The sequence below is a fragment of the Poecile atricapillus genome, chromosome 13 (genome assembly GCF_030490865.1).
Source record: "Poecile atricapillus isolate bPoeAtr1 chromosome 13, bPoeAtr1.hap1, whole genome shotgun sequence".
Lineage (NCBI taxonomy): Eukaryota > Metazoa > Chordata > Aves > Passeriformes > Paridae > Poecile > Poecile atricapillus.
This window is the reverse complement of record NC_081261.1, coordinates 10,647,936-10,661,345: the sequence shown is the minus strand read 5'-3', so window position 1 is coordinate 10,661,345 and position 13,410 is coordinate 10,647,936. Positions and strand designations below refer to the sequence as shown.

The 13,410-nt window shown below is 45.2% G+C and overlaps 1 protein-coding gene across 4 annotated transcripts in view; it reads left to right on the top strand.

Moving 5' to 3' along the window:
* The window catches only part of FNIP1 (folliculin interacting protein 1), a 65,275-nt gene that overhangs the window by 48,251 nt on the left and 3,614 nt on the right, over nucleotides 1-13,410 (top strand). For all 4 annotated transcript variants that reach the window (XM_058848733.1, XM_058848731.1, XM_058848732.1 and 1 more), the window contains 6 exons: nucleotides 5,053-5,199; nucleotides 7,241-7,410; nucleotides 8,723-10,145; nucleotides 10,503-10,671; nucleotides 12,343-12,540; nucleotides 12,881-12,996. In XM_058848733.1, coding sequence (XP_058704716.1) covers nucleotides 5,053-5,199; nucleotides 7,241-7,410; nucleotides 8,723-10,145; nucleotides 10,503-10,671; nucleotides 12,343-12,540; nucleotides 12,881-12,996 — 2,223 coding nt within the window. The remainder of the gene's footprint in view (nucleotides 1-5,052; nucleotides 5,200-7,240; nucleotides 7,411-8,722; nucleotides 10,146-10,502; nucleotides 10,672-12,342; nucleotides 12,541-12,880; nucleotides 12,997-13,410) is intronic.

Sequence of the window (13,410 nt, the reverse complement as noted above, 5' to 3'; positions counted from 1 at the left end):
GCTCTCTCCCTGAGCCATTTCTATGCCTTCCCACCCTCTGTTAACAGCAGCTCCCCAGCTGTTTTCCAAACCTTCCCCCCAAAACATTCCCCCTGAAGATATACTCAGCGGCCTTTGCCCGTTCTCCTTTGTCCTTCCAAGTTAAACAGTTCCAGAGGGCTGGGGAAGGGCACCTATCCCAAGTCAAAAGTAGGGAAAAAAAAAAACCCTGGAAATACAAAACAAATCCCCTGTACTGGATTTTCCTCCTGGAGGGATGCTCAGCAGTGTTGAGCTGGGATGGCATGAGGAAGGCTGCTGTGGTCAGGCTGAGGCAGAAAGCATGGTCAGAGTGGACATGGGTGGATTGGCACTGACTGCACACCAGGAGCTGGGATCATTCCCATGACATGGCCACTGCATAAACAGCATTTGGAGCATGTAACCACCAGCTTTATGCATAGGTTTCCATGGTGATATAAATATTGCTCTTTAATAGTGTAATGAAGTAAATTAAATCCAGTTTAATTTCATAGAAATTAATTTCTTGGGGCAGCAGCCTTCAGCAATTTTGAGTTTTGTTAGGGTTTTTAAGGGATTGCATTCAGAGGTGGGCAACAGCTGGTGCCCCCAGTCTAGGCAGCGTCATTTTGCCCCTGTGACATGCAAGAGCATGTGCCATCCTCGTTTCTGTGACATGCAAGACCCCCTTGCTTTTCAAAGCAATGCAGGATATGTCTGGTAAGAAGAGAGAGGTATATTTAAATACCAAAGGCTGGATGCAAAGATGCTTTGGCACAGGTTCAGCAAACCCATTTAGGACACTATTATCTCTTTAGGTGTCTGCTTTCCCACTGAAGTCACGGGGAAGTCAGGAGATGAGTCCTTTGGTGAACCTGAGACTTGTGTTGATTCCTGTCCTCTTAGCAAATTGTGCTGGAGGGAAGAAGGGTGTTGACTTCAGTGGGCTGGTGATTCTAAAATGTAATCCTGTTGCTGGTTTAACTCATTGCAGTCTGGTTGGTTTTAAGGAGAATATATTTTTGTTTGTTTTTCTTTAAACCCTCCAGATTTTCAGAGATGCTCAAGAATAGCTGGTGTGCACTTGTCTGGTGATTAGAATAACTTCAGATCAGTGGGCATGGGGGGATGTGCTGCCCTGCTGATCTGGGAAGGTAGCATGCCCCCCCCAGATTCTCTGTCTGCAGGGAAAGGGCTGTAGCTGTAGCTCACTCCACTGCCTGCAAAAAGGGAGCTGGGTCAGCAGCAATTTACCTGCTGGTAGTGAAGGGGGAGAAGGCAGCAAAACAGAGCCTTCATTTGCTCTTTTTGTCTTATCTGGGGAAAAACAAAGCTGCCTTCTCTTGAAGGCTCAGGCTGCTTCTGCAAATGGAGGCTGTTGATAAATTTCCCATCAGTTTGGTGCCCAGGTCCAGGCCTACTTTTGCATCATTAGTCACTTTACAGTAACTTTTAATTTTCTGAAGCAGTGGTGGGTTTAGCTATTAACACTTGACTTCGAGGCTTAGAACTCTCTGTGGATGTCAGCTGTGCAGACACATGACTTATGAAATAAGCTACTGTACTTGCATGAACATTTCGGCTCCCCCAGTACCTGAAGCCAACGCAGCACATTGATAACACAGATTATGCATCTGACTAATACCTGTGTGGCACAAATGCAAGCTAGCAAGGAAACACTGATCTCAGGGCCTGGGAAAACACCTCTCTGCTTTCTGGCAGACAGATTTGATGCTATTTTCTGCCTGTAATTTTTAAGCAGCTTATGCTGCTGTGAACTGGGTGGTGTGTTGTGCTCAGTGGTGCCAGCATGGGCACTGAGTTGTGGGGAGCCCCACTGCTGCATTCCCTGCAGTGGGGATTGCCTTTGTTTTGTTGTTCCTTTTTAAGGAAAAATCATCTTTGGAAGGAAAGAATGAGGATAGGGAACAAATGCATCTGAATTTAGTTTTATAAACTACCGATTATTGTCTTTCTCTGCCATTGTGCTGTGGCACCTAAATAGCAGAGCAGCCCTGGGGGCACAGTGCTGAGGTTCAGTGCGTTTTCCTTGGGGAGGAAGGGGGTTGCAGCAGAATGTTTTCATCCATGAGGAGCTATCTGGCTCATTTGGTTTGTACAGCACCAGGAAAGATGTCTCGGATTGGTACGGAAAATTGGTACTAAAATGGAGGCCAAAGGCCAGGGTGCTTTGGTATGTGGGTGAGGGTGAAGCAGGGAGCAGCCCTGCTGTGCTCTCTGTGGGAGCAGCGCTGCTCACCTTGGTGCCGTCTGTTCCACAGGGCAGGCAGACCCCAGAGGAATTTGGGTGGGGTTTGCTCAGGGCTTCCTTTTTGCTCTCAAGCCCTGTGAGATGTGAAGGTGTTTCCTGAGGGGCTCCTCTGGCCCCTGTGCTCAGTGCTGCATGGCTGGGGCCAAGGTGCCTGGAAGCTCCAGGCTAGAGTTCAGCCTCCCAGAGGCGTTTCCAAATATAAACCAATTTAAATGTACTGGAACCCTCAAAAGAGCAGAGTCTCATTAACTGAGCTTTCCTTCAGATGTTGGTGTGGCGGGGGGAGAGTGGGGCCCCTGCACAGCCGCAGGCCAGGAGGAGAAGGGGCCAGATGGGTTTTTAATGATTGTTATTTTTAAAAGCCAGTTAACTTCCCTGTAGTGTTTGAGGAGGGTTTTTTCGTGTTGGTTTTTTGTTTTATTTTCGTTTTTGCCCTTTGCTATCTGGCAGGAGAGTGGTTCTCTGGGTGGTTGAAGAGCTGTGAAGCAGTTAATCCTTGCCCTTGGCCGCTGTGCCATTGGTGCCTTGGCTGGTGAGGAGGGTTCCCTGCACTGCAGTCACATGCCTGCTGGCCCCTGGCCAGGGCAATCCGATCTGGCTCAGAGGAAACACTATCAGCTGCAGATGCAGCCAGGGTTACCAGAATAGTAAATAACGAATCACAAGACTCGGGCTATCTTTTCAACGAAAACAAGTGCTTTAATATATTGGTTTTAGTATAGAAGTAGTTTCTTTTTTCAAAACAGCCGGGCTGCAAGAGGCTTGGCTTGGGTTAGTTTGCATAGGATGGAGAAATAAGCTCTATTTTACATTAAGTTGGCTGTTTATCTTCAGCTTCTCAGGTCAACTGTGTCTGGGGGGTGTAAGTTTTCATACTTGTTTTGAGCTTTGAAACTCCTTGAGTTTGAGATCCCTAGACTTGAAATTTCTTCTTTTTTGGGGGCATCATTAACATTCACTCCATTTAATGGCCTGTGAACAGAAAGCTTTCCCTAATAATACCCCACCCCCAGTCCCAGCTTGCCCCTGCAGAGGAATGAAATCCCAGTACCCCAAGACTGTGCTGCTGGAGAGCTTCTGGTGCCCCAGAGGCAGTGCTGGTGTCCCTGGCTGTGTGCCCCACTCATGTCTAGGTAGCAGGACTTTGTGCCCAGATCTGTCACCAGGCTGAGCTGTCCTCCCAGGACAGGACCAGCAGCAGAGGGTAACATGGAGCAGCTGGTGAGGCTGCTCCAAAGTGATCCAGCAGACAGCAAAGCCTCTGGGGGCTGGAGAGTGCAGAGGTAACTCAGCTGTCCCCCTCTCCAGCACACAGACTATTTTGTGGTGCTCTCATCATGCTTCTGTCAGTGGAGGATTTGAAAGTCTAACCTTAGAAGAAGACAAGGTTGATTTTGACTGTTGTGAACATGAGCATGGAGAATGGATTTTGTATTTGATGAAAACTGGTAGGAAAAGTAAGGCAGAGAATGCCACTGCCTCCTCACCTTCTTCTTTCTGGAGCAGCCCTGGTGACCTCAGTCACCTTTGCTGCCCTTTGGGGAGCAGCTCTGGGGTCACCACCCAACTGCTTTTGTGCCCAGTAACCGGGGGGTGACTCCCTCCTCCCCGGGCAGTCCCTGCAGCAGGGTGGGATGTGCTGTGCTGCTGCTGCCATGCACCTCTCACTTCCTGGGAGTTTCACTTCAAACACTAAACCATGGAACATTTGGCAGCTGCTGCTCCAGTGTGTTTGCCTGCCTGGTATGCACAGCTTTGCTTCTGAAAGTGCCCATAAATTTTGAGATCGTGATATCCATAGAAGATCTTTATAAATCAGGGATAATGAGATAATGTATATCTTTGCCTTTTAAAACAAAAATACTACTAGAAAAAGTAGTGCATTAGGTAGGGAGAAACGTGAATTGATCAGTCATTTCCTATGTCCTTTTGGGTTTTGCAGGCTTACATTTTTACTGTGTTAAAAATACAGGTTCCCACAGTGTCATAAGGTTGGCTTTGTACTTTAAGCTATACCTTGTTTATATTTTAGAGAAGTTTAACAGTAATCTGAAGGATTTTAAGCTGGTATTTTACTGCAGAGCCAATTTTTAATCATACATTTACTGTCCTCTGTAGAGTTACAAAGGATGTGGTGAGTGTGTAATAGGTACAGCCACAGGGTCACTTTGACTCTCATACTCTCTATTTAAGGCTAAAGATGTGAATTGGTTTCCTGCTCTAAACATCCACACTTGGGTAGGTTTGGCCTGGAGATACACTAAGGTTTTAAAGCAAGGAGGAAGTAAAGTTACTTTTGTAAGTCAGATACATATAATCTTGTCCTAGTCATAAACAAACAGATGTTTGTTTTAAATGAAATTAAGAACAAGCAGAAAGAAACAGCAAGAAGAAATCATCAACTCCTTCTGCATTCAGAGCATGGCAGCTCTTGACTTGTGACTGGGAATGTTGCTGTGTTTGGGATGAAGTCAGGTGGATGCAGGAGGAACCTGTGAGGTTCAGCTCTCAGAGCTAAAGGGTGAATTCATACTATTTAATGAACAACACCGTTTGGATAATGGCTGCTATGAGAAATTTTGTTTCTGATAGAAATGATAGCTGGATCTAAGTGTTGCACAGAACTTAAACTTCTTTTAAGTTGGGGTTTCTACTTTTTGTTGTTGTTTGGGGTTTCTTTTTGGTTGGTTTGTTTTTTTGGGGGGTTGTTGAGTTTTTTGGGGTTTTTTTTTGTTTATTTCTTTCTTTAACCTCCTGGATTCTTTGGTTTTGTTTTCTAGAACAACTATTTGCAATCTCTACACAATGCCACGGATTGGGGAGCCTGTCTGGCTCACCATGATGTCGGGTACACCAGAGAAGAACCAGCTATGCCATCGCTTCATGAAGGAGTTCACTTTCCTGATGGAAAATGCTTCTAAAAATCAGTATGGTGGATTTTAGTTTCTATATTACATATGTGATTGTGCCTTTTAATTTCAAACCAATTTTTAAATCATTTGTTAAAATCCTGGTAATCAAAGGATCAAAAGGCCATCCACAAACACCTTATTTTTCAAACAAATAAGAAATTATCTCATTAAATTCCTGCTTCTCCACAATCCTGTAAATCTTGATAGAGGCTGAACCTCCGAAAGATGTCCATAAGAAGTGTGTGATGTGTGTGGATGTCTGGAATGGGTTGAAGATACCTTAAAAAATGCATTAACCTACCTTTCAGAATCAGTTATCATATGATGAACAGGATTAGACATTTCAGGAAGAGCTGGGTCTGTAATACTCTCAGACCACAAATTGCTCTCAAACCTGAAATGATTTTAAAAAGCCACTGAAGAACTGCTGTGCTCATTAGTGCTTGCTCACCTCTCTGGCCTCAGGCCCCAGCTGTGAGCAGATGCTGAAAAAAAGGGAAGGGAAGGGAAGGGAAGGGAAGGGAAGGGAAGGGAAGGGAAGGGAAGGGAAGGGAAGGGAAGGGAAGGGAAGGGAAGGGAAGGGAAGGGAAGGGAAGGGAAGGGAAGGGAAGGGAAGGGAAGGGAAGGGAAGGGAAGGGAAGGGAAGGGAAGGGGAAAGGAGAAACAAAAGAGGAAAGGAAAGGGGAAAAGAAAGAGGAAAGCAAAGGGGAAAGGAAAGGAAAAGGAAAGGATTTGTCTCCATTCAAGTCCTAAAAGGAGCACAAATGTAGATCTACACTAGCAGATCAGATGTTTGGTCAGGGTCACTTCTCCCTGCAGGGTGGGAAGGGGCTGCTGCTCCCATCCTCCAACTCTGCCACTACCTTTGTCATCTCTTCTCTCCCCTGATGGGAAGGTGACAGTGGTCACTGTGGTCCACCCTCTCCTGCCCCAGTGCAATGAGAGAAACTGCAGGGAGTTGTGATGAGTGCAAATGTATTTTTTTGTGGTCAGTTCCTGCTTCACTGGAGGCTCTTTGCTGGGATTGTCTCCTTTGATCCATTCTGAGTCCTGTACATCTTGGTTACATTTAAATAGTCATTTATTTGGGTTTGTTTTCTTTATTTTAAATATGATAAGATTTTAAGTGATAGAAACCAGAGAAAAATTATGCCCTTTATCCTTCCTAATCTAGTTTTAAATCTCTTCTCCTCCTTTGGCTGTCTCTAGTGTGGCTGCATGGAAGCTGTAGGGTTCCTGATGCTTGTAAATTATTCAAATAACATTATTTTGAGGCATTTGGCTCTTCATCCCCAAACGTGAGCCACAGTGGCCACCAGCACCATGTGTTAGTGTGTGGAGCCTCCTGGGCCATGCTCCTGCCAGGAAAACTGACTGGGAAAACTCCACAGAGCAGAAACTATGTCTATCATTGCAGTAAATCAGGTAGTTAATGTTTTTCAGGAAGGTTTTTTCACCTTAATTGCTTAGCCAGTGAAAACTGCTTTGCCAGCTTAAGAACACAACTTCTCTGTCTGAGCTACAGAACTTGGGGAGGGGTTATTTTTAAAAAGGAGCAGCCATATGGCCTGAAAATGCACACTAGTTAGTGAAAGAACACAGCACCCAGCTATTTTACAGGTTTGGTAGCAATAGTCTTCCCTCTTATCCATAGTCACAAGTCTTAAGGGTTTGGGATCTCCTTGGAGTACAGGAGCCACACAGTGTCCCTGCTTTCTTATAGTGAATGAAATAAATTGGTTTTGAGATGTTTTGCAACATAAAACTTGAAAAATAGGAAGTCTCATAATTATTGCCAAACAGTGAGATGCCACAAAGTTAAAACATTTAATTTTACTTTAAATATGTGTTTTATAAAAGAACACATATTTAAAAGTTCTTAGCTAGGGTGGGAGGGAGGGTCCAGCCAAAGGAACCAAGACTGAAGGGATGATCTCTGCTGATTTTGTCAGGCTTTTTCTTTAATCCTTGATCCATATAGACTAGAGCTGCTGTCAGTTTAACATCTTGAGTGGTATCTGGAAAAAAAAAGCCATGTTGAACATTTTGCTTTCAGGTTTTTACCAGCTTTGCTGACTGCAGTGCTGACTAACCACCTGGCCTGGGTCCCCACTGTCATGCCCAATGGCCAACCACCCATAAGAATCTTCCTGGAGAAGCATTCTTCCCAGAGTGTGGACATGCTGGCCAAAACTCATCCCTACAACCCACTGTGGGCTCAGCTCGGTACGTGGCAACTCCCTCTAAACCCCCAGCAGCTCTACATAAATGGGAACACATGAGATGGGTTTTATGATGCTTGTTACTCCCCTCCCAGGTTATTTATTTTTTAATACAAAATGAGACAAAAGTGTGTTTCAAGCTTAGAGATGGTGACTGTATGTTTTTTTATGCTCTAAGTTTTTAAGACATTATCCATTATAAAATGTTAGCCAAAAAGTAAAACCCTCTTTAGTCATCTGTGTTGGGTCCCTTAAGGTCACCTGCTCTGGTGCTGGTGGAGGATTCCAGGCCTCCTCTGGTCTTCCTCCTACAAGGAAAATCTGCTTTTATATTTTGGGATGCCACTATCACTAAACCTCATTCTGGAATGAGAAAATCAAGAAAATTCATCTTTTGATCAAAAGTGAACATGCTTCTAATACAACAGAGTGATGCAGAACAGGAAGTCACAGCTTGGCAACCCCCAGAAAAGGTCTCAGAGCCCAGTCACTGGTGTAACTGGTCATACTGTGATAATTGCCCAGTAGAGAAGAGCAGGTGAGGTCAGATTGTCCTGCTCTGCACACATAGTCTCATGGAATTTGATTAGGGAAGGGAAAGAATGTTTTGTGAGGTTGTCCTATTACTGTACAGGTAGGAATGGCCTAGAAAATTTGATTGGCAAGAAAATTTGATTTGAGGCTTCATGTGACTTGAGGGACCCACTGTGGTTAGGCTGGCCTTGGAGAGGACTCCTTGTCCCCTCACCCCTGCAGTCATGCAGTGCCCTAATACCTCCAGAACACACAGGCACTGCCCCAGGTGACTCAAGTACAGCCAGAGCACCCCATCCAACCCATAGTGGAACTCAAGGAGGGGAAGAGAAGGAGGTTGGCTTCAGCCATACATTTGACATGGTCACATTTTGTCCTCATTCCTGGCATAGGTTTGTTTCTTTTACAGCTTTCTCTTGTGGGTAAAAGTCCAGTCCAGTTTCCAGACTCTCCAGGGTAATTCAGCACAGATGCCTCCTCTCTCCCATGGCTGTAAGGATCCCAGGAGATGAGCCTCCAAAGCTGGAGTGAGGTGGTGTGAATGCTCCCTGATGTGTGAGATCAGATGTCCCCCTGACCAGTGGCTCACCTTACAGATGATACCAACAGCATCTTCAGGATTCTCTTTTTGAAAACAAAATACAGCATAGCTTTTGTAACTATTGCTTTAGTATTTCTCTCTTTTAGACCTGGTCTTTGAAAACTGGCCCAACAGATGGCTTTTAGAAGAATAGCTTATTGCAAAGATGCCAAATAACTGTGTGTTTAATTTCCTGTCCTAGGTGACCTCTATGGGGCCATTGGATCACCTGTGAGATTAGCAAAAACAGTCGTGGTTGGCAAAAGACATGACCTGGTCCAGAGATTGCTTTATTTCCTCACTTACTTCATCAGATGCTCTGAACTTCAAGAGACACATCTTCTGGAAAACGGGGAAGATGAGGCCATCGTCATGCCTGGCACTGTTATCACCACCACACTGGAGAAAGGGGAAGTGGAAGAGTCTGAGTATGTGCTTGTCACAATGCACAAAAACAGGGGCAACTTGCTACCCACGGAGTCAGAAGAGATGAGAGTTCCCAACTGCAGCTGCAAATATTGCAAATGTCCTGTTTCCCTCGCACAGAACATAGAAGGTGTTGCACAGCAAGAGAGAGAAGACATGCAAAGCACTCCTAAGGTAGAGCTAGATTCTTCTTCAGATGAGAACAGAACCATCATTCCTGAAGGCCAGGAAGATGCTGTGGATGTGACACAACCAAGGCCCTGCCTGGATACCAAACTAGAGACTGTGGTGTGTACAGGGTCAGCTTCGCCTGAGAAATGTGTGGGGACAGAATCTTGTTTGGAGCCAGCGGCAGGCACGTGGAGGAGTGAGGATGTGCTGGAGCCGGGCAGCCAGGCGGGAGGTGGGACAAGGACACCCGGGGTTGCTGTGGAGAAGAAGCCACCCGATAAGCTCTTCATGGACACGTTTCCATGCAACGCTGCCGAGGCTCAGACAAAGGTGACTTTCCTCATCGGAGATTCCATGTCACCTGATTCAGACATTGAACTGAGAAGTCAGGCAGTAGTGGAACAAATTGCCAGGCATCACAGCCCGCCAGCAGCAGAGGCAGGAGTGTCTGCTGATCAGAACTGTGAAGCTAAACAAACTGTTGAGGACCAAAATAGAGACTGTGGGACAGCTGAACCCTTTCCTCAAGTTGCTAGTGAGCATCAGAGCTGGAACCCAAACCCATACAGTGCTGAGAGCATGAGCCTGTTTGATGAATATTTCACTGATGACAGTGCAGTTGAAACCCGGACTACTGATGATATTCCAGGGCAAGCAGCTACAAACCTTCTTGCTCACAACAGTAGTTTAGAATTTTCTAAAAAGCTATGTACAAAGGCTTGCAAACCACCTAGTGAATTTTGTAAATTTATGGACTGTGTTCGACAAGACACCTACAAAAACTGCTTTAATGAGCAGGACCAAAGAGAGAAAATCTCTGTTCGCATCCCCCATGGGGACAGAGAAAACATAGAGAAAAAAGTTGCCCCAGGAATTGACTGGGACATTCCAAGAAATGAGAGTTCAGATAGTGCCCTGGGTGACAGTGAAAGTGAGGATACAGGCCATGATCTAACTAGACTGGGCAGTAACTATTACGGAGGAGAGCAAGAAGATTGGGCAGAGGAATATGAGATTCCCTTCCCTGGGTAAGTACTGTTCAGCACTAACAGAGCCTAAAAGAGATGGAACCTCTTCTCATGTCATGTATTTGGAGGACTGTAGCTTAACTTGGCATCAGGGGTTGGAAAAGTGTCTCTTGAGCTTGCTGGTTGTAAAGGGATATTGAGAGATCTGTAGTCTGGAAAAAAATACTAATGGTGTATTATGATCTTGGCTTGTATTCTCTGCTTCCATGATAAGCTGACTGCAAAAGCTGACTGTAAACTTTTTTAGAAGTGCTTGACTTCAAGTTAGAGGACATATGAAAAAAGTTGAAAGGCAACCTCTGTAATCTGAATTTGCTGTTTGCTGTTGTACATCTTTTTGATATGGCTTTCTTGCAGGTCAAAATTAGTTGAAGTCAACTCTGTCCAGCCCAGTATTGCTAATTTTGGAAGATCCTTACTAGGAGGCTACTGTTCATCTTACGTCCCTGACTTTGTTTTGCAAGGAATAGGAAGTGATGAAAAGCTGAGGCACTGTTTGGTGTCAGATTTATCTCATGCTGTGCAGGTAATTAAGCTATATTTGGTAAATGTATTTCTCACAGTAGGGAAAGATAAATGTTTGTGAATGTACAAACCTGCTGGAAGTGGAAATATTTCCTGTCACAGCTCCTGTCAGATTTCTCCAGTCCCAGGTCACCAATATTTTCTCCTCTCTCAATTAATGTATGTGAAAAACATGGCTATTTCACTGCGAATCTGGAGCACAAAACATGAGACTCCCACTGAAGCCAGCTGGGAGGCTTGTGCCCTGGGAAGATGGATCTCAGTGCTAAGCTGTATCATTGTCTCCTGTAGACTTGGCAGCTGATGGTTGTGTCCCCAGAGGATGGAATGATGTTAAACAGGCCCATGTACTGAGGTTGTGCCTCTCTTCCTGGGCACAGATTCCTTCTGCAGTGGTGCAGAAGCTCCCATTGCTCCCTCCTCTATCCCTGCACATCTGACCAATGTGCTGCTGCTGGTGCAGCAGAATGTGTTCTCCATCACGAATGCTCAGTATTTTGGAGACATTGCTCCTTCTTTAGGATGCTACTCCATATGTCCAATAGTACTGTCTTCATTGGAAAAGGAGAAACCAATGTAAAGATAATAGTCTGAAGGGAACTCGTGTTTCTGATGTCTTGGAGACCACCTCTTCTCCACAACAGTTTTTCCCCAGATGAACTGGGGCATGACTACGAAGTGTGGTGTTTCCTCCCCCTTTTACCAGGAAAGAAAGCAGGCTGTCACTGAAAGTGTGACATCTGCTCCTGTCAAGTTTATTCCCCAAAGAAGAAGGAAAAACAGACTGGTGAACAGCCACTTTCCTGAGATCTTCCAAAAAGTCCCCTTCCCCTACTTCTCACTTTAACAATGTGCATTAGACCTGTGGCTGTTCTCTGCATGCCTGTGCCCCTACCCTGTGCCCAGCCTGACAGGAGATGAGTCTTGCTCCCTGAGTGGTTGTTCCATTGGGAAGTATAATTGAACTTCAGGTGAGAGAGGCAGCAGTATGAAGCACCTGCTGCTGTGGCACAGATGTGGCTGAAATACAGCCTGAGAGAGATTTTTATGCTAGTCTGCCTGTGTGAAGTTCTTGATGACTCTTTGGAAGCAGATAATTGCTAACAGTTCAGCCCAGAAAATTTTTTAGGGAAGGACAGTGAGTTTCCAAATACTCCCGTTTTTGAATCCATTTTCATGGCTTTGGAGAGGTGGAACACCAGCAGGGGGGAATGGCAAGGCACAGGTTTGGTTCCTAACTCCCTCTGCTGGCTTCCCGTGAAGGAAAACCAGTGACAGCTGGGAATAACTTGACCTCATTAACATAGCCATGCTAAACAGCAAGTTGGATTTTTGGTTCTTTCAGTTTTAGGAGTTTAAAATACACTTTAGAGATGTCAGAACTCTTTATATCAAATATCAAAAGATGCAACTGTCGGCAAGTGACATGCTTTAAAGCCTGTAAGGAAAGATAAAATAGCCATCATCCTTCTAAGACTGTGCCTTGCTGACAAAACCCCTCATTTAATGGATGCAATGCAATGTGGGCAGATGTATTTTAGGAGAAGCAGTGTCTGGGATGCTATCCTGCTATCCAGCGATGGTGTCCTACTATCCAGGATGGCAAAGTTTTGTGAAAAGACTGCTGTCATTTGTCATTCTTAGGGTTCTGCTCTTCATTTTTTGTTCCTAGCACCCTGTTCTGGATGAGCCCATTGCAGAAGCTGTCTGCATTATTGCAGACACGGACAAATGGACGGTGCAAGTGGCCAGTAGCCAGAGGCGAATGACTGAGAATAAACTAGGAAAAGAAGTGTTAGTCTCCAGTCTCGTCTCCAACCTGCTTCATTCCACTCTTCAGCTTTACAAGCATAATTTATCTCCAAACTTTGTAAGTCTAAATGGAAATCACGAGGGTGATGGTTTTGAAGTAGCCTTTAACTTCACAGGTTAAAGATATGTAAGGCTCTGCATAGTGGTTTTTTTATTCATAGCCAGTGCAACTTCTGGTGCAGCTGTTCTTGATGCCTATTGAAATGTCACTCTAATCAAAACAGCTGCCTCATTAATTTTGATTTAACATGTAATCAAAGCTTCTGCTCAAAAAATGAAAGTCCTGCCACTGAATATCTTACCTAGACATGACCATGGAACAGTCAACAGGGGTATGGGATCTGTGCTTTCTGGTTTGGTTCTGTCTTCTCCCTGACACAACTGCCTTTGCTTTTTAGTGTGTGATGCACCTGGAAGATCGGCTGCAGGAGCTCTACTTCAAAAGCAAGATGCTGTCTGAGTATCTCAAGGGCCAGATGAGAGTCCATGTCAAGGAGCTGGGCGTGGTGCTGGGGTATGGTCCCAAACTTCTCCCAGCAGTGCTACCTTGGGTGTCCTGGTGCCACACCCTCTGCCTGGGCTTGTTCCTAAGCAGAGCAAAATGGATTACTAAATGGGACCAGAACTCCTAAGTTACCCATGGCCTCAGGCTTCTCCTTAGCCATTGCTCAGTCACAAGGATCCCCCAACCTTTCTGTCTTCCCTGCAGACAGGAGGATGGGCTCAGCACTCTGGAGCTTATCAAACTCCCTTCTTAGTTGGTCAGTTGTCACTGAACAACATGGGGCATCTGATTCCTCCAGACTGACTTTCCCTACATGGCAGGAAACACTCTGTCTCATGTAAGGCACACAATACCTCTCTGTGGGTGTGGGGCATGGGCAGAGGAGCTGTTTAAGGGGTGTTTATAGGAAGGCTCTGAGTATGT